The sequence below is a fragment of the Panthera pardus genome, unplaced genomic scaffold (assembly GCF_024362965.1).
Source record: "Panthera pardus isolate Hobbes unplaced genomic scaffold, ASM2436296v1 HiC_scaffold_24, whole genome shotgun sequence".
NCBI lineage: Eukaryota > Metazoa > Chordata > Mammalia > Carnivora > Felidae > Panthera > Panthera pardus.
The window spans coordinates 76,590,291-76,612,588 of NW_026526810.1; the positions used below are offsets into that span (position 1 = coordinate 76,590,291).

The 22,298-nt window shown below is 36.9% G+C and overlaps 1 protein-coding gene across 2 annotated transcripts in view; it reads right to left on the bottom strand.

The window, feature by feature from the left end:
• Positions 1 to 22,298, bottom strand: part of BAZ1A (bromodomain adjacent to zinc finger domain 1A) — a 94,178-nt gene that overhangs the window by 59,043 nt on the left and 12,837 nt on the right. For both annotated transcript variants that reach the window (XM_053889348.1, XM_053889347.1), the window contains 2 exons: positions 20,780 to 21,058; positions 1,439 to 1,582 (listed from right to left, as the gene is read on the bottom strand). In XM_053889348.1, the coding sequence (XP_053745323.1) occupies positions 1,439 to 1,582; positions 20,780 to 21,058 (423 nt within the window). The remainder of the gene's footprint in view (positions 1 to 1,438; positions 1,583 to 20,779; positions 21,059 to 22,298) is intronic.

Below are 22,298 nucleotides of genomic sequence, written 5' to 3' on the forward strand. Positions count from 1 at the left end.
GAATCTAAAATCAAATGAATAAACAAAAAGCAGAATCAGACCTAAGTACAGAGAACAAACTGATGGTTGACAGAGGGAAGAGGGATGAAGGGATGGGCAAAATGGGTAGAGGGGAGTGGAAGATACAGCCTTCCAATTATGGAATGAATAAGTAACAGGAATAAAAAGGTATAGCAGTAGGATTATAGTCAATGGTATTGTAATAGCACTGTATAGTGATAGATAGTAGCTATACTTTGGTGAGACTATAGAGAGAGTTACTGAATCACTATGTCATATAATGTAAGTATAGAGAAAGTCGTTCAATCACTAAGTCATATAGCATATATACAGAGAGATGTTGAATTACTTTTTTTTTTTTTCTAAATAAGCTTTACACCCAGTGTGGGGCTTGAACTCATGACCCTGAGAGATCAAGAGCCACATTGCTCTACCAACTGAGCCAGGCTGGCACCCCCAAATTACTACGTCTTAAATCTGAAACTAACGTAACACTGTGTGTCAACTATACTCAAAAGAAAAAAAGCGGCCTCAGGTTTCTTATTGGAATATTATTGCACTGTTCACTGACAACAGGGAAGGAAAAAAACATAAGATAGACTGGAAAAAGAATTTTTTTAAGTTTGAGATGCCTATAAGGCAGAGAAGGAACAGAATGGAGCAATAAAGATTTAGAATAGGAGGGAGTGGAATGAAAACATGTAAGAAGACTTTTAATCAGTTGAAGACAGCTGAGATTTTTAAATTTACCTGTAGACAATGACAATCTTTTTCTTTTATGTTTATTTATTTTTTAGAGAGAGAGAGCATGAGCAGGGGAGGGGCAGAAAAGGAGAGAGAGAGAGAGAGAGAGAGAGAGAGAGAGAGAGAGAGAGAGAGAGAGACAGAGAGAGAGAGAATCCAAAGCAGGCTCCAGGCTCTGAGCTGTCAGCACAAAGCCCAATGCGGGGCTCAAACTCACTAACCGCGAGATCATGACCTGAGCCGAAGTCAGATGCTTAACCGACTGAGCCACCCAGGGGCCCCGACATTGCCAATCTACATGTGTTTGTAGGATTTTTCTCCAGAAGCATTCAGCTGACCCATGTTGTCAACTGACTGAATTTCAGAAAGTTAGTGTCTTTACCATATGCACCATAAAGCAATTAAGTATAATAATTAAAGTACAGAATGAATTTTCTCAAGTAAACAAAAATGGAATGTGTTAAGTACAATTGAATGAGGTGAACTTCAAGTGCTCCTAAGCAGCTGACTACAATTAACAAGGTAGCTTTAAATCTTGAAAATTCTAATGTGTGTTGTTGAACCACATTTCCTAGATGGATTTTATACTGTATGATTACAAAGGAAGAAAGGAAGGATTAAAGAAAAACTTATTTCAATGGGATATCACTAGTCAATCTGATACACAGTTAAAAAATTAACAAAAATCACTTACCCATTTTGAAAAGAACTGTTTTGTGTTTCTGAATCATCACTATCACTGATGATAATAGTTTCTCCATCTACACTGCTGATATGTCCATTAGCAAAGCCATTTTGATGTGATGGAGGAAGGACTTCCAAAATCCTACACTGCAACCTAAAGAAAATTATATATTTAAAAATGCAAATTATTTTATATTTTATAATCAAACATTTCAGAACAATCTAATTATTATGAACAACTGAAAAGATATTTGCTTTTGTAGAGACTATGGCTTATTGATGTAACTAAATTAAGAAACAAGAAAATCTGTAACATCAAATTTAACAAAAGTTAGCTACAATTTAAAATAATACAAAGGTCAATTTATCAAGATTCTTAGCAATTATATTCTTAAAAAAATTTTTTTAATGTTTATTTATTTTTGAGTGACAGAGAGAGAGACACACACACACACACACACACACACACAGAGAACGAGCAAAGGAAGAGCAGAGAGAGAGAGAGAGAGAGAGAGAGAGACAGAGAGAGAGAGAGACAGAATCCAAAGCAGGCCCCAGGCTCCGAGCTATCAGCACAGAGCCCAATGCGGGGCTTGAACACAGGAACCAGGAGATCATGACCTGAGCTGATGTCGGACGCTCAACCAACTGAGCCACCCAGGCGCCCCCTTAGCAATTATATTCTTAACTAAAGTTACTGTTTAGAAAATCAAATACTGGCATAATATGTCATTATACAGGTTGAGTCTTAGTTTTTCAAAACATCCAATATTTTAAATACAGAAATTCTCCAGATCATAACCTGGAGATCATTCTTACTGTAGTTTTTGTTGGGATTTCTGATCTCTATAAAACTTCCTATTCACTAGTTCTAGTTCTACTGCCTCTATTTTGGGTTCCCTTACTTCTGCCCACTCTATCTGGGTTTTATGGGCTGCAATTTCAGACATATTCACCACAACTGAAATATTCCTCAATCCCACTTTCACTATCCCAATTTGCAACTGATAATTAAAATGTAGTATATCCATACAATGGAATATTATTCAGCAAAAAATAAATAAAAATAAAAATGAAGTACAGATGAACCATGAAAACATTATGCTAAATGAAAGAAACCAAACATAACTGCCACATAGTATATGATTCCATTTATATGAAATATCCAGAAGAGGCAAATCCATAGACAGAAAGTGGCTGCCTGGAAGGTGGGGGCAGAAAGGGAAGAAGGTGAGAAAGGACAGCCATGGGCACTGGCTGACAATGGGCATGGGCTTTCTTTTGGGGTATGGAAAATATTCTCAAATTGGTTTATAGTATGGGCTGTACAACTATGAATATATCAAAACCCATTATGCTGTACATTTCAAATGTGTGAATTTTATGGTGTGTGAAATATGTCTCAAGTTGTTGAAAGAAGACAGAACCATAAGTAAAAAGGTATATAGTAGGGAGTAACAGAGAGAAAAAGTGCATTGCTGGAATTCTATCTATAGCCTCCCTACAACTCCTGGGCAATCCAGAGGTGGGGGTGGGGGTAGATTTTATTAACTAAGAATATCTTAACTATATATACACTTACCAATGGGGTAGAAAAAGTGACTCAAGATTGGACAATTTTCTCACTACATCATTCATTTGGTCACCCTATATATTACAAGTTTTGATATATTGTGGGCATTCGTAAAACTGCCTATTCACTATCCCCATTCTCCTAGGAACTTCAATATTCCTATATCCCACCTTCTTCCACATGTGGGAGCTGTCATGTTCCCACAGGGCCTGGCCAGGGTTAGTTGATACTGGGTAGGCAACTTTTTGCTGAGCCAATACATCTTTTCCAAGATTTTAAAATTTGGAATCTAGAGAGTAAAAATTAGTCCCTCTCCTATCATGGAATCTATACTATAAAGTATGAAATTCTGTGCTTTTGGCAGCCATGTTTCCTGACACAACCAACAGGTAACTGTACAAGTAAGAACATAAAGTCTACAAGAGACATGAAAGGAGAGATGACAAGGGTATTAGAGGCAATCAATTCTTATTCCTGTTCTTCCTTAGACTTAGTTGTGCTTTGCTTATCTCAGGTTTAGCTGTTTAATCTTTCTTTGGATTCAATAAATGGATAATTGACCCTTTTACCTGTTTTTTCAAAATGAATTTTTGTCACAGCCACAACAAAGAGACTCATACAATTCCAGAAAAGAAACAGTATATTCAGAGCAGATTCACTTTGGGAAGCTGGTGAATTTTTATACAATAGCATTTATTCTCATTAGTGTACATTTTATCATGTGCCTATAATTATCCATTAGGAGAACATCTTTAGTATGCCCTACAATATCTGATAGCACTGTTAGGCACTGAGAAAACCAGGACCATGGATCTACTACTAGGAAATTTTTGCACCCAAATTGAAGAAAGCAACTGGTTTTACAGCACCCCAAGGCTTAAGAATCAACAAAATGGAGACTATGTAGGTGAATCTAGCCCTCAAACCATCTTATCTTCATTCTTTGCTCATTTTCCCTCACTCTGAGTCTAATACAGGTTCAATTAAAAGTATCATATGTGGCTCCTTTACAACTTGCCCTTAAAGAATTGAGAAAAAAGGGAGAAGACTCAAATTACTAAAACCAGAAGCAAAAGTGGGGACATTACTAGTGATTTTTACAGGAACTAAAAAAGATTTTAAGAAAAAATTATGGACAGGGGCACCTGGGTGGCTCATTCGGTAAGCGTCTGACTTCGGCTCAGGTCATGATTCAATTCCTGAGTTTGAACTCTGCGTCGGGCTCTGTGCTGACAGCTCAGAGCCTGGAGCCTGCTTCAGATTCTGTGTCTCCCTCTCTCTCTGCTCCTCCCCTACTCACAATCTGTCTCTCTCAAAATAAAATAAACATTAAAAAAAAAAATTTTTGGGGCGCCTGGGTGGCGCAGTCGGTTAAGCGTCCGACTTCAGCCAGGTCACGATCTCATGGTCCGTGAGTTCGAGCCCCGCGTCAGGCTCTGGGCTGATGGCTCGGAGCCTGGAGCCTGTTTCCGATTCTGTGTCTCCCTCTCTCTCTGTCCCTCCCCCGTTCATGCTCTGTCTCTCTCTGTCCCAAAAATAAAATAAACGTTGAAAAAAAAAATTAAAAAAAAAAAAAAAATTTTTTTTAAAAAAAGAAAAGATTATGGACAATTGTATGCTAACGAATTGGATAAATTAGATAAAATGGACAAATTCTTAGAGACAGAAACTACCAGAACTGACCCAAGAAGAAATAGAAAATCTAAACAGATCTATAAGTAGAATAGAAAGGTGGGGGCGCCTGGGTGGCTCAGTCGGTTGAGCGTCCAACTTCGGCTCAGGTCACAATCTCGCGGTTCGTGAGTTCGAGCCCCGCCTCAGGCTCTGGGCTGATGGCTCAGAGCCTGGAGCCTGCTTCCGATTCTGTGTCTCCCTCTCTCTCTGCCCCTCCCCCATTCATGCTCTGTCTCCCTCTGTCTCAAAAATAAATAAACATTAAAAAAAAATTAAAAAAAAAAAAAGAAAGGTGATTGAATCAGTAATCAACCTTCCAATGAAGAAAAGCCCAGGACCAGATGGCTTCACTGGTGAATTCTACCAAACACTTAAAGAATTAATATCAATTCTCAAAATCTTTCAAAAATTGAAGAGGAGAGAACACTTCTTAATTCATTTTATAACACTAATAATACCCTGATACACAAACCAGACAAAAACATGGCACAACATATGAAAAACTCTTATAACTTAACAAAATACAAACAACTCAATTCAAAACAAGCAAAGGACCAGAACAGACATTTCTCCAAGAAAAGATACAAATGGCAATAACCACATGAAAAGATGTTCAGCCATCATTAATCATAAGGGAAATGCAAAATAAAAACTGCCATGAGATACCACTTTATACCCACTAAATGCCAATTATTTTAAAAAAAAAGAAAAGAAAAAGAAGTGTTGGTGAGGAAATACAGAAATTGGAACCCTTGTGCATTGCTGATGAGAATATAAAATGGTGTAGTTCCTCTGAAAACAATATGGTGGACCCTAAAAAATTAAACACAGAATTACCATATGACCCAGAAATCCTACTTCTAGGTATATACCCAAAATAATTGAAAACTCAACAGATATTTGTATACCAATGTTCATAAGGGCATTATTCACAATAAACAAAAGGTGGAAACAAGTGTCTACCGACAGATGAATGCATAAACAAAATATATATGTATGTATACACACACACACACACACACACACACATACACGCACAATGGAACATTCAGCAGCCACAAACAGGTGAAATTCTGATATACGCTACAACATGGATTAACCTTGAAAACATCATACTCAGTGAAATAAGCCAAACATAAAATAACAAATATTGTATGAATTCACTTATATGAAGTATCAGGAAGAGGAAAATTCATGGAGACAGAAAGTAGAATAAAGGTTACCAGGGTCTGGAGGAAGGGAGAAATGGGGAGTTATTGCTTAATGGGTACAGAGTTTCTGTTTGAAATGATGAAAAAGTTCTGGAAATAGTAGTGATGATTACATAACACTGTGAATGTACTTAATGCCACTGAATTACACATTTAAAAAAGATTACAATTTAAAAGGATTAAAAAAAAAAAAGAACTTTTTTTCTGTTCTAACAGTGAAGCCTAAGACGGCACAATTACCAAGCTAACTACTTTGGTAGCAAAGGGAAATGGTGGAAAAAAACCTGCAGACTAACTTTCACCATTGGCTGGCAGAAATAAACCAGTGTTTCTAAAGAGGAACAACTACAGGAAATCTTATAAAAAATGTTAATTATGTAATCTAATGATAAAAAAGTTCGGTAATTTAGTGACATGAACTGCACAAAAGTATGCAAGAAATCAAATGGACCCACTTAAAAAAAATGTATTATTGAGGCATAGTTGACAATATAATGCTACATTCATTTCAGGTATACAACACTGTGATTCAACAATTCTGTACATTATGCAGTACTTACAACGATAAGCACAGTCACCATCTGTCACCATACAGTGTTATTACAACATTATTGACTATATTCCCTATTCTGTACTTTTCATTTCCATGACTTACTTATTTTGTAACTGAAAGTTTTTCTCTCTTAAACCCCTTCACCTCAAATGGACCCTGGGTATCCTATCCAGGGATGGTTTGCTCAGAGTTCCCCATGGTGATGGAGGGAAGGGAAGCTCTTCAGTGAACATTTGACAAGGTTCAAGTTACAAAAAGAAATAGTTTTTCACTGGCCGAGCTCAGCTGAGTGCTCCAAAACGGTGATGGTGGTGGTGGTCACGAAGGAAAAACAAAGTAAATGAATCTACTCTAGGCTCAGGTATGGTTGATGTAGTGTCTAAAACAGTTTGACAGTCCACTGAAGGGAATAGCCTATGACCCCCAGTACCCACAGAGCTCTAATAATTTAACAACAAATTTATTTAAAACCAACAGAAAAATAACAGATAGAAATATAAATCCCTGACAGAATAAGGGAGAAGCAAACCAGTACAGTACAGAGATAGACACAGCCTAGAATGTAGGAAATATCTTATATATAAATTATACTAGTTATTACCAAAGCTATCAATTTTGCACAAACCACAGATTTAAAATTTTTCTTTCTTTCTTCCTTCCTTCCTCTTCTCTTCTCTCCTTCCTTTTCTTTTCTTCCTTCCTTTTCTTCCTTCCTTCCTTCCTTTCCTTCTTTCCTTCCTTCCTCCCTCCCTTCTTCTTTCTTTTCTTTCTTTTCTTTTCTTTTCTTTTCTTTTCTTTTCTTTCCTTTTCTTTTCTTTCTTTCTTTCTAATCTAAGCAAGGCCAGGCCTACTCACTGGTGCTTAGCTAAATATCAGTTAACTATTCAAAACGGCAAGTCGACACTTTTTTTTTTAATGTTTTATTTATTTTTGAGAGAGAGGGAGCACAAGTGGGGGAGGTGTGTGGGCAGGTGGAAAGAGGATCAGAAACAGGCTCCATGCTGACAGGAACTCACAAACTGTGAGATCATGACCTGAGCTGAAGTTGGGCACTCAACCAACTGAGCCACCCAGGAGCTCCCAAGTCAACACCTTCTAATAGATTTCCAAATAGACTTAGTCTATGTCTTTCAAATCCACTTTCTACAATTTCTTGGTTCTAGTGAGTCCAAAGAAGATTGGAGTGTAAAAAAGGTGGAAGAATCAAGAATTAAGACCTAGCTAATGGGTTTCCGAAGATACAGAACCTTCCTAAATTAAAGTTATGCTCTATTATTTGAGGACAGAGTAGAGGCTGACAATCAAAAGATGGTCCTTATTATTATTAGAGTTCCTGTATGTCACATTAAGTACACAAGTTACACATAATTCTCTCTTCATACCAACTCTGCAAGTTATAAATTTTGCAGTGTCAGAAAAGTTAAATCATTTGCTCATGGTCATACAGTCTATAATGATACAGCCAAAACTTTAGCTTTGACTCTGAATCTTCCACTCTATCACTGGAGTTGAGGGAGAACAGATACACTGTATTGACTCAAGGGTATTTCAGAGCTTTAAGCCTACACAGTCAAGAGGCTCCTAAAGTGCTAACAACTTAAAATACTTTTAAGAGTGAAACCAAGTCTGTGGAACAGCAGCAAGAACAGAATCTGAGGACACAGAAGTTAGCAACAAATCTATAAACAGTGACAAGCTAAGCATGGAAATAGACTTTTATAAGAATATGGTATATCCTCTTCCCTCAAAAAGTTGTTTTTGTTTTAAAAGTAATTCGTTTTATAGCCAAACTATGGAAAGAGCCTAAATGTCCACCAATTGACGAATGGATAAAGAAGATGTGGTTTATACATACAATGGAATACTACTTGGCAATGAGAAAGAATGAAATCTGGCCATTTGTAGCAACGTGGATGGAAGTGGAAAGCATTATGCTAAATGAAATAAGTCAGGCAGAGAAAGACAGATACCATATGTTTTCACTCATATGTGTATCCTGAGAAACTTAACAGAAGACCATGGGGGAGGGGAAGGGAAAAAAAAGTTACAGAGAAGGAAGGAGGCAAACCATAAGAGACTTAAATACTGGGAACACACTGAGGGTTGACGGGGGTGGGGGAAAGGGGAAAGTGGGTGATGGGCATCGAGGAGGGCACTTGTTGGAATGAGCACTGCGTGTTGTATGGACACTAATTTGACAATAAATTATAAAAAAACAAAGTAATTTGTTTTAAATAGTCATAGTTCAGGGGCTCCCGGGTGGCTCAGTCAGTTAAGTGTCCGACTTAGGCTCAGGTCATGATCTCGTGGTTCATGAGTTCGAGCTGCATGTGGGACTCTGTGCTGACAGCTCAGAGCCTGGAGCCTGCTTCAGATTCTGTGTCTCCCTCTCTCTCTCTGTCCCATCCCCACTCATGCTCTGTCTCTGTCTTAAAAAAAAAACCCAAAAAACATTAGAATAGGTTCAGCTAACATCCACCATCACATCTAGATGCAAAAAAAAGAATGAAGAAAAAATTTTCTCCTTGTGATGAGAACTCTTAAGATGTATTTATTTGCTTAACAACTTTCCTATATGTCATACAGTAGTGTTAGCTACAGTCATGTTGTACATCATATCCCTAGTACTTATTCATTTTTTAATCAGAATTTTTTTAATATATATATTTTTGAAGATTTATTTGTTTTTGGGAGGGAGAGCACAAGCAGGGAAGGGGCAGAGAGACACGGGGGACAGAAGATCTGAAGCGGGCTCTATGCTAACAGGAACGAGCCTGATGGGGGGCTCGAACTCATGAACTGGGAGACCATGACCAGAAACAAAGTCAGACACTCAATTGACTGAGTCACCCCAGTTCCCCTATTGCTGGAAGTTTGTACCTTTTTGACTACTTTCCTCCAATTCTCCCTCCCTTCTATGTCCTCTTATAGCATTTCTTATCCAATCCTTTATTAATCTTTCATATGTATTTCACTTATATTTGCCCTGCAAACTCTATCCCTACTACCTGTGTTCTACTTGAGAAAAAAAAAGTACTAGCGCTTTACTCATATTAGATTAACCTGTGGCATCCAACACAGTAGTTTACAGACACAATATTGAATTTAACTGACTAAAACAAAAAATTATGACTCAAGACTCTATCCCATCAAGTTTTATTTTCTTTACAACATTGATCAGAATCTGAATTATCATGTTGATTTGTGGGTTTCTGTCTCTTGCACTTGAACCTAAGTCCCTAGTCCTTGTCTTAGTCACTACACTCTTTCCAATACCTACAAAGTGACAACTGAGCACACAATGCTTGCTAACGAATCATAAAATTTGACTTTGTGTATACTTTTAAGTACTAAATTGAATATTCCCTACCACTTCCAAGAAAAAAGACATAACTGCATTTTTCATTCCTGGGAACTGTGCCAAAAGATAGAAAGTCAATAGGGGCGCCTGGGTAGCTCAGTCGGTTAGGCGGCCAACTTTGGCTCAGGTCATGATCTCGCGGTCCGTGAGTTCGAGGCCCGCGTCGGGCTCTGTGCTGACAGCTCAGAGCCTGGAGCCTGTTTCGGATTCTGTGTATCCCTCTCTCTCTGACCCTCCCCCTGTTCATGCTCTGTCTCTCTCTGTCTCAAAAATAAAAAATTAAAAAAAAAAAAGATAGAAAGTCAATAAATAAAAATTATAGTTTTTCGCCATACTTGCAGTCTCCTTTTGTTGCTACTAGATAGCATTCTTTCATCTAAAGCAAAATATTTGAAAAGAAGAAAGCTTAAACAGCTCAGACTACAAAAGTAAAATAATTAAAGTACCCTCTGATAAGAACAGTGATTAAGAATTTAACCAGGAAACCTGTTTAAATACTGAAGCTTTTTTCCCCCTTAGAATCAATGATCAAAAGATGATGATTTTCAGACACTTACAATATGACCTGCATCACTCTTAGAACAAATGATCAAAAGATTAATCTAACCACATATATAAAATCCTGTATCTCTTCCCATTTAGACAAATTATAAAATGTTCAGGTAAAGGGAAAAGTAAATAGTGGACAATGAGTACATTCAACTACAATCTTTTAATTCTATTCTTTAATTTTTTTTTCACTCATCTGTTTCTCTCAAACAGAAGAACACGGATTCTGACACTGCCTGTGCTTGGAAATTATACTACTTGTGACCTTGAGCAAATTTTAGTTAAGTAACCTCTGTGTATGAGCTTCTCAATTGCAAAATGAGCAAATGAGCACTTACTACATATGGCTGTTGCAGGAATTAAATAAGATCTTATAAATAAAAAGCTCAGTGTCTGGCATATAGTAAGCTCTCAAAGTTTATAGGTATGGTCATCATCTCCCTAAAATGACATATAGCAAACTCTCAAGAACAGTGACTATGATGTAAGAAAATTAGGGACTAAAAAAAGGATGAGTCATCACAGCTGGAAGACTCTTCTTCACTGGTCTCTGACAAGTACTGGAAGGAATAAACATTTACTGAGTGCTTTATGTGGCAGGCACTATGCTGGGCTCCTAACAAATACTAACTACTGTGGCAGATGACTGCCACAGTCATGGCCCCATTGAATCATACCACTCTGATTCCCTCCCACATGATCTCTGGATTTGTTCATGTGACTTGCTTTGGTCAACGGAATACTAGCAATATGTAGCATGCTGAGGCTTGAAATGTGCTTGCACACTGAAGCTTGCCCTCTCTTGCTGCTGGGAACCCTGCTACCACCCTGGGAACGAGTTTGGATTAGTAGCTTCCTGAAGGGTGAAATGAAAGTAGCCACCCAACTCTGAGGCCCCAGATACGTGAGTAAGGCTATTCTAAAGTAGAGGATCTAGACAATCCAGCCCCAGACAGGCCAGCCCAGATCATAGGAACATTTCAGCCAACCAATTGTGAGAATAAGGTTTATTGATTTAGGCCACTTAGTTTTGCAGGCAGTTTGTTATTTGGCAAAAGCTAACACAACCACCCTATGAATATAGATAGTGTTTCAGTTTTACAGATTAAGAAAGAAGGTTCCCAGAAACAACAGTTTGGCTCCAAAGGATTTTCTACCAAGCCACTTCTGCATGCCATACTCTGAAGTTCTCAATAAAAAAGGGATCTCTGTAAAGCAGTACTTTTCCTCTATTCCAGGAATCAGCACACTATATGGCCTGTGAGCCAGATCTAACTTATCTCCTGTTTTTGTATGTATGGTCTGCAAGCTAAGAATAATTTATACATATTTAAATAATTTCAAAGTCAGAAGAAGACTTTGTGATATGTGAAAATAACAAGATATTCAGGTTTCAGTATTTATAAATAGAGAACTATTAGAATACACCCGTGCTCATTCATATACTGTCTATGGCTGCTTTTGCACTCCAACAGCAGAGTTGGGTTGCTGCAACTGAAACCATATGAACTACACAGTCTATAATATTTACTATCTGGCCCCTTATTTTAAAAAAAGTATACCAACATCTGCTCAGAATTATTCTCTTGGCGTATGTTTTTAATTTAAACAACAAAGGATTCTTCCTGGCCTTTAATGATGAGTAGATTTTATTTGTACTTTTGTCACTCCTTTTCCTTTCACCAAAAATTAGTTTAGCTTATGTCATTTTTCCTAGTTCTTCTTAACTTTAATCTTGGATGGTCTCTGACTTCATCTAAGAAAGACAGATAAACCTCATTTTTAAAATACTAATTGAGAACCATAGGTCAAATGAATTCCACTTACACACCATACTACTGGCCTCCAAGACAGCTTGGAAAATTAACAGACTACAATTTTATCTTATTCTCAACTAATTCAAAGTATCTATGAAGAAAGTTGTTTATTAAGAACTGATCTTATATTGGCCAAATGAAACAGATCCCAAAAGAGGTAAACAAAGATATAGGAGAGAGATTTTATTCAGAAGAGGCTCTAATTTCTCAGACCTAAACCCATGTAATAACCATGTAGAAATGAATTTCCCTTTTATTTCTAACAGGGATTTCAGGACAGAAGTAGCTATACATAGTCTCTCCTTTTTTGTGATATTAGTCACTAATGTTCTCTTGCCACAGGGAAATAAGAATTTCAAAACTACTACTGTTCTACTTCACCATCCTGCTACTAACCAAGTTCAATGAGATACAAATTGAAGTAAATATCTGATTTCCTTTTATGTCAGAAAAGAGGTGAACCTCACTTTATTTACCAACTCCCCATTTTTATCATTTTTCTTACCTCCACAGTAATGACTGTAAGTCCTGGGGGGAGATTCAGCTTACTGTTTGTACTTGGCATTAATGCAAAGGATCAGTAAAGAAGTTGCCAGAGACTAACCACCCTCACCCCCAATATTTAACATTCAAAGACTTTTGAGTGGCATTAGACAGATGTTCCTATTGGTTAAAGCAATTTGAATGCCTTTAGAATACTGAAGAAAATGAGTAAGTATGTATGATCAGTCTAAACTTTACTGAACTATTTTGTTAAGTCCATACAGAAATACAACATAATCTTTATAGGTGATTTAAATTAAACTTGCCTAGAAAAAAAAATTATTTTCATTTATTTTTGTGACTATAGGGATTTTTAGAGTATAAAAACAATTTCCCAGGATGGCCTAATTTATTATTATGCAAGTAAATAAGGATTCTAAATTTTAACTCCTGAACTAGCAATGACAATCCAGGAGTCAGTAGGGTTGTAAGTATGGGTCTTTGGTACATACAACAAACACTATATATATCTAAAGAAGGTAGTTTCACTTTAACTTAGAATTCCAAAGAGAGAACAGCTGTTCCAAACAGTCTCCTTTTTTTCTTTTTTGTATTAAAAATTATATCATCAACATACTAGGGTCACTGAGAACTAAAGATTGAAAACAATTTTTGGATGTTGTTAAAGACTCTCTTTGGCTGAGAACCAGAAATTGTGACCTTAAAAGATCAATAGTGGGGCACCTGCCTGTCTCAGTTGTTAGAGCATGTGACTCTTGATCTTAGAGTTGTGAGTTTGAGCCCTATGTTGGGCGTGGAGCTTACTTAAAATTAAAAAAAAAAAAAAAAAAAAAAAAGATCAGTAGTGTAAGCTGATCAATAGAAAGCCTACTTTCTGAAAGAGTTATGATACGAATTTAACCAATACATGTTGCTAAAAATTCTATACTATCTTTGCATCTAAATAGGAAGCCTTCTTTAATCCTTTCCTACTAATTTATATTTTTCTCTGCCTTCAAAAGATTTCTAGTCAAATAACCTGTTCCCAAAAACTTCTCTTTGATTAATCCCACCTGGATCAAGTCACTGACATCCAAACATGTATGCTTAAATAAAAATAACTAAATCTGGGGTGCCTGAATGGCTCAGCTGCTTAAGCATCAACTTTGGCTCAGGTTATGATCTCATGGTTCACGAGTTCAAGCCTGCACAGAGCCCACTTTGGATCCTCTGTTCCCCCACCCCCCGCCCCCACCTCACCTCTCCTCTGCTTGGGCTCTCTCTCAAAAATAAATAAACATTAAAAAAATAACTAGATTTGGTCCTCACTTATATCTTTTATGTTCATTCTACCTTCTCAATATATTTAGTATTTCTCTTTGTCCTCAATATTAATGCAGTTTAATTAATTTTGCTTCACTAATACCATTTAGGCTAGCAATATAAAAAAAAAAAGAACCCAAAGATTTAAAAGTTCATTTTCGGGGCGCCTGGGTGGCTCAGTCGGTTGAGCGTACGACTTCGGCTAGGGTATGATCTCATGGCTTGTGAGTTTGAGCCCCGCGTTGGGCTCTGTGCTGACAGCTCGGAGCCTGGAACCTGCTTCGGATTCTGTGTCTCCTTCTCTCTCTGCCCCTCCCTGCTCACCCTGCGTCTCTCTCTCCTTCAAAAATAAATAATTGTTAAAAAAAATAAAATAAAATAAAAGTTCATTTTCTCATTTCCAATTCTAATAAATACGAAGTGCCTACTTTCTATATTATAGGTTTTAATGCTAATTTTCTTTTACTTCATATGACTAAAGCACTTAAAGCATTCCAGCTATAAAGCTATAGGAAATATACTTTAATACAGTTAAAAAGCTTGGGGTGCCTGACTCTCAAGCGTCTGACTCTTGATTTCAGCTCAGGTCATGATCTCTCGGTTCACAGGATTGAGCCCCACGCTGGGTTCCACACTGATGGGGGCAGAGGGAGCCTCCTTGGGATTCTCTCTCTCACTCTCTCTCCCTGGTCCTCCCCCTTGCACACGCATGCTCCTTCTCTCTCAAAATAAATAAACTCAAAAAAAAAAATACAGTTTAAAGTTTTAGTTGGTTGGTCAGTATTATAATGCCAAATATCAGTTTCTCAGATTAAAAAGAATTCTGCGATCTTTATTTTACAGAGCAGTTCTAAAAATAATACTGAACAATAGTCTCTTATGCTCCCTAACCAGATAACACTTTGTAAATTTTAAATCTAAGTAGTATGGGGATAATATTTGGGAAAATCTGGCTATAAATGAAACTCTTCTGGAAAACAGTGTGGAGGTTCCTCAAAAAATTAAAAATAAATCTAGCCTATGACCCACTGCTAGGGATTTACCCAAGGGATACAGGAGTGCTGATGCATAGGGGCACATGTACCCCAATGTTTATAGCAGCACTTTCAACAATAGCCAAATTATGGAAAGAGTCTAAATGTCCATCGACTGACGAATGGATAAGGAAGATGTGGTTTATACATACAATGAAATACTACTTGGCAATGAGAAAGAATGAAATCTGGCCATTTGTAGCAACGTGGATGGAACTGGAGGGTATTATGCTAAGTGAAATAAGGCAGAGAAAGACAGATACCATATGTTTTCACTCATATGTGTATCCTGAGAAACTTAACAGAAGACCATGGTGGGGGGTGGGGGGGGACTTACAGAGAGGGAGGGAAGCAAACCATAAGAGACTCTTAAATACTGAGAACAAACTGAGGGTTGATGGGGGGTGGGGGAGAGGGGAAAGTGGGTGATGGGCATTGAGGAGGGCACCTGTTGGGATGAGCACTGGGTGTTGCATGGAAACCAATTTAACAATAAATTATTTTTAATATTAAAAAACAAAAAGAAACTCTTTGGTACAGTTCCAATTTTGCTATTTCCACTGATTTAATTTACATAGGGAAAAAGATCTATCAGTGAAAGGTCAGAGATTATTTGGAAGAAAATACAGTTTATTATTTTCAAAGGGAAAATTCATACAAGGCTAGCAAAGAAATAACTTTCTCCAGCCTCAGAAAAAGTGAATAGCTTTTTAGGAACCAGTAGTTTAACCAGTTTATGCAAAACCAATTAGAAATGATGCACATCGGGGCGCCTGGGTGGCGCAGTCGGTTAAGCATCCGACTTCAGCCAGGTCACGATCTCGTGGTCCATGAGTTCGAGCCCCGCGTCAGGCTCTGGGCTGATGGCTCGGAGCCTGGAGCCTGTTTCCGATTCTGTGTCTCCCTCTCTCTCTGCCCCTCCCCCGTTCATGCTCTGTCTCTCTCTGTCCCAAAAATAAATAAAAAACGTTGAAAAAAAAATTAAAAAAAAAAAGAAATGATGCACATCTATGTATTTTGATCTAAGAAAATATCTAAACCACTACTAAGTGAAAAAGCAGACTGATATATTTTTTTTAATTAAGTGTAGTATAGAAAAAAAGAAAACTATGCACTAATTTTTGACAGTGATTATCTCTGAAAGAGCACTTGGGAAGTGCACTCTAGGCCTTCACCTTTTATAATTTTCTCTGATACATATGGATCTTTATGGGAGAAAAAGCAGATTTTTAAAAAAATTATAAAGCTCAGTCTTAATAGGCAGAGCACACAATTTTTAAAGTTCATGTAAAGACTTTAGTTTTTTACAGAAGTTTTTAAGATTCACAGCAAAACTGAGAGGAAGATATTGAGATTTCCCATATACCCCTTGCTGCCCCACATTCATAGCCTCTCCAATTATCAACATCCCCCTACCAGAGGTACATTTGTTACAAGTGATGAATCTACACTGACACATCATTCTTATTTGAAGTCTGTAGCTTACATTAGAGCTCAATCTTGGTGTTATACATTCTATGGGTGGACAAATGTATATGACATGTATCCATCATTACAGTACACAGACTATTTTCACTGACTTAAACAGCCACTGTGCACCACCTATTCACCTCTCTCCAGCTCCACCTCAGTCATGGGCAACCACTGATCATTTTACTGTATCCACAGTTTTGCCTTTTCTAGGTCATAAGTTAGAATTATACCATATGTACCCTTTTCAGATTGGTTTCTATTACACAGTAATAGTCATTTAAGGTTCCTTCTGGTCTTTTCATGACTTGATAGCTCATTTCTTTTTAGCACTGAACAATACTCCATTATGTGGATGTACCACAGTTCATCCATTCACCTAGGAAAGGACGTTTTGGTTGCTTTCAAAATTTGGAAGTTATTAATAAATTTATTAATTTATTAATAAAGTTATTAATAAAGACCTACACATTCATCTGTAGGTCTTTGTGGACATTAGGTTTTCAACTCCTCTGAGTAAATACCAAGGAGCATATAACTTTTGGAAAATTCGGGGTCACCTATCCATATCATGAGAATTAAAATGAAAGCATATGGTACACTGCCTAGTATGCAGGAAAAGTTCAATAAATGCTAGTATACTCTCAATTCTGCAATGCCTTCTAATGCTACCAAACAATATACTAAGCCAGGCCAGTATACTTAACCATTAGCTAGTAGTTTATGTTTATTCCATCTCCTTCTTTCCTGTCAGGTGCCACTTCTTACTGTCAATATACCTACTTTTTAGAGGTACCCCCTCACATCTGTTGCTTCAAACTCCTGTGAACTCTTAGAATATCTTGACTGTACTTATAAAATGTCTGAAAACAAGTTGCCCAAAGTCCACTCTAATTTTAAAAGACAACCAAATACACAATTATATTGATTCAATTTTTCAGATTCTCTCAAACTCTAGCTCTATCCTTCAACTGAAAGATGACTCACAAATCTAAAATGTGTATTTGTTGTGTGGTTTTCACCTTATTTTTCCTGATTTAATTTTCCAATTCCAGGGTAGGGTGGAGAAGATGGGTTTATGCTTAACTTAAATGCTTAAGTTCTAGATCACCATCCTCCCAACGCTTCACTAAACAATGATAATTAGCATTAGCTTGTGTAGCATTTTTTAGAAGACCACGTACAAACGTGGATGGCTATCTTCAAAACCAAACAACTGTCTTTCTTAGTGAAATTAACTGTGGGGTTTCTTTTCAAAGCTACAACTGAGAAATTTGATTCCTGGTTACAGTGTCCCAGGCAATTATTGTAGCCTCACATCTACTATGGATATCTCTCATGAAACAATCCCCCCTTCCCCCACCAAACTGCACGGTCCCCAATATGCACATTCAAATACTAATAAGACACTGCTATCAAATGGCAACATTATGTAATACAGATTTAAAAAATTCACATTCATTATATCATTTCATCCTGTGTGGCAAACCTGGGAGGGGCAGGGGTCCATTTAATAGATGAAAAAAGACAAAAGCATGAAGAGTTTAAAATACTTGCTCAGAGCAAGTAAAAGGCAGGATCCAAAACCAAGGAGGCAATGATACAGTTCCAGTGAAAGAAATTACAGTGATTTTATAAATCAGTTCTATCTGAATTAAAAAAAAAATTGTTTTTTACAGTAGGCTCTACGCCCAACACAAGGGCTGAACTCATGATCCTGAGATGGAGAATCACTCAGTCTTTACCGACTGAGCCAGTTAGGCACCCCAGTTCTACCTCAATTTAAATCCTACCACTTACTACTTGTAAGACTGGAATGGAAGCTCCATGACTGTTTTGTTCACTGCTGTATTTCCAGCATCTAGAACAGTGCAAGTACACAGGAGATCAGTATATGTATGATAAACATTACAAAAAAATCACTTGATTTCTTTGGACCTCTGTTTTCCTCATCTGTAAATGGAAACAATAAGGTCTTATCTGCCGGTATAATATGTACATAAAGCATCTGGCAGGTATTTAAAATTAATAGACCTGACTCCTAGTTTAGGGTTCTTTTACATAAGACCACCATAACACTCTCACTTCTTCTGTAGGCTCTAAAGAAGTAGCTGAGAACAAATGTCTGTACAACTGGTAGGCAAGCTGGGCGGTAATCAGGATGGAGGAGATAAAGAGCTAAATCCTTCCCTCAGTCAAGAAGTCAGCTGTTCTCTTTACTATTCTGCCATAGCAATGACAAAGATCTTCTAGAAGAATCTGTTAGCTGATTGCTTATTTCAAAACAGAAAGTCTTGTTGATTAGGGAAGCACCTAATCTATACTTATAAAAGGCAACAAGAAACAGGGGAGGAATACTGAAAGGTAAACGAGACAAGAAGAAAAGAATACTGAGGTGAAAAGATCCAGAATACCTATACTTATTAACTCAACCTAAGAATGGCCTCTGTCCCATTTCTCTGTAACTCAGCATGTTCTTTCCAGTAACTCTAATTCTAGAGGATGAAGCAGTCTTGAAGACCACTAGTAAGTATTACCAGAGACAGAAACAAAAGGTTTATGTCATTAATAAGTAGAAACAAAAGTTAAAAGCAAAGGGAGATGGTACTACAAATGGTACCATCAAGAAAGTGAAAAGACAACTCCTAGAATGGAAGCAAATATTTGCAAATCACATAAAGGACGTGTATCCAAAAACACAAAGAACTCTTACAACTCAGTAATAAAAAAGATAAAGAACTGAATTTAAAAATGGGCAAAGAACCAGAACAGACATTTCTCCAAAGAAGACACATAAATGATCAGTAAGCACATGAAACAATGCTTAACATAGTCATTAGGGAAATGCAAATCAAAACTGCCACAAGATACCATTCCACACCCACTAGGATGGCAAAATAAAAGAGGTGGACAATAACAGATTGTGCACAGATATGACTTGGTGAAGATGTGGAGAAACTGCAACTCTGATACACTGGTAGTGGGAATGTCAAATGATGCAGTTGCTCTTGAAGTGTGGAGGTTCTTCAAATGCTAAACACAGAGTTACCATACCGACTTAGCAATTCTACTTCTAGGTGTATCCCCAAGAGAACTGAGAACATATGTTCACACAAAAACTTGTACATGAATGCCTATAAGAGCATTATTTAGAATAGCCAAAAAGTGCAAACAACCTAACTATCTGTCAACTGATGAACAGACAAAATGTGATAGATCCATACGGTAGAATTTATCATTAAAAATAAAATACTGATACATGCTACAATGTGGATAAACCCTGTACACGTTACACTAGGGGAAAGAAATAAAGTTACAGAAAACTATGTATGATTCCAATATAAAAAGTTTTAATGCAAATAAAGATTACTATGATAAATATTAATGACTAGACAATCACAAATGCTTAAGACTTCAGGAAAGCAGCAATAATTCAATAATTTTTAACTTAGTGCCATAGATAATGTCATTTAAAATTTTTTATATGAAAAATTCATTCTTTTCTTGAAGAGCTGCGAAAAAGAGAACTTAGTGGAGTGTATAAAACTCAATCCTCATATTATCAAAGGAGCTTACTAAAACTCAGGAAGAAATACATGCATATTTTAAGTATTAGGTAACACAATGTGGACAAAGTAGATGATCTTTAAGTTTTGTTTTTTTTTTAACATTTATTTATTTTTGAGACAGAGAGAGAGAGAGAGAGAGAGAGCGAGCATGAATAGGGGAGGGTCAGAGAAAGAGGGAGACACAGAATCCGAAACAGGCTCCAGGCTCTGAGCTGTCAGCCCAGAGCCCAACGCGGGGCTCGAACCCACGGACCGTGAGATCATGACCTGAGCGAAGTCGGACGCTTAACCGACTGAGCCACCCAGGCGCCCCTAAGTTTTTTTTACTCTGAAATAAAGATGGAACTTCCATATAATGGAACATTTTATATAGTGAATAAAAAAGAGAAGAAAGTTGTTTCATAAAGCAATGGACTGATCTTCAAGATATTTTAAATGAAAAAGGTATACAGTATGTTACCTTTTGTATTAAAAAGGGGCAGGAGATTGTGTGTGCTTACGCATATATGTGTACAAGTACCTAGGCAAGCACATGTTTTTGGTCGTTTGTGTAAAAATTAGCTTTGGAAAAATATATAAGAAACTGCTAACACTAGGGCTATATGTGGGGAGGGTAAGAGAGTACTGGGAGGACAGAAGACAGGAAGTTTTCCTCAGTTTACCTTTTTGTGTATTCTGAATTTTGAGTAATGTGAATATATGGGTATCAAAAGGAAAAATTAAAAGTACTTTACCTTGCACCATTGTTCCTAATGACTTCCACAGTTTCTTCAACAAAATATCGATCCTTGACATATGCAAAAATATCATCACAAATTTCATGTAAGCGTGAACGATGGGTAAGGTTGGTCAAGTATAAAACTGGAATAATTAGTGGTTCTGGAAAACTCTGAAGATTCTGTCTTGCTTTTTTCTCTGACTCAAGTGCTTCCTGATAGGTCAGTCCAGGTCTACCCGTCACAGCACAACTCCACACAAGACTGTTGCACAGAATGGTTCGTTCAAAAAAGTCACTGATTAAAAAACAAAAACAAAAATCCATTCATTACCTATCATTTCACAAGTTTTACATTAAAAGCTGATAAAGGATTATGCCTTCATTGTAAAATTTTACAGAGAATCATAGAACGAGGGTTTAGTAACTGGTCAACTTACACATTAATACAAACCTAAGAAAAAGTATATTTAAACTAGACATTTATATTTTGCAATTTAAAGGTACATTCAGCCAAAACTGAACTTTGATTTCCATCACTTTTGAAATTGGGAGTAAACTGCAAATAAACTCAATCTTTCTTTTTTCTTCTAATATTAAAGGTGTTTGTTCCAAAGCAGCCAAAACACTAGAGACAATTTAAGCACTTAACCATGAACTTTTAAAAGCTTTAACGTAATAGTGAAAAACTGGCAAATCTAAACATCTAATGATGAGAAAGGTTAGGTAAATTACAGTACTTTATGTAATGAACAATCATAGTCATTAACGAGTATGAGAAGAGTTCTTAAAAAACATGTTTACCAGAAAAAAAAAAAAAAACTTTCCAGTTTGATTCCCTCCTATATTTTTGTAAGTTTTTAAAAATGTTTTATTTGTTTTTGAGAGAGAGCATGAGTGGGAAAGGGGTGAAGAGAGATGGGGACAGAAGATCTGAAGTGGGCTCTGTGCTGACAGCAGCGAGCCCATTGGGTTCCAATTCACAAACCCTGAGATCATGACTTGAGCCAAAGTGGGATGCTCAAATGACTGAGGCACCTAGGCACTGCCCCCCCACCTATATTTTTGAAAGTAAAAGCTTACTAAAAATATATATATATGGTCCCACTTGCATCAAAAAGAAAGAAGGCATGCAGGCAGGCAGGCAAAGAAAGATAACCTAAAGAAGCATAAAAGACTTCTAGAATGTTCTACAAAAATCCAGGCAAGAACTACAGAGTAGGGATGGGCCTGGGGGACCATTCTACTGAGTGCTTTTCTGCACTGTTGGAATTTCTTAATATGAGCATTTCTTTTCAAAAATTCTATCAGTCACTTTTAAAATGTGAGAGATCCATAATATGGAAGGATCTCTAAGGTATGTTAAGTAGAAAAAACCCAAATCACTGAATAACACAATCTCATATACATTAATCAGAATAACAAAAATGTGTATTTATACAAATACTATAAACAGATGTTCATTATGGAGAAAGGGAGGGACTGCAAAGGAAGGAAAAGTTAAATTTGTTATTCTAAATATTTCTATATTGTTTGAA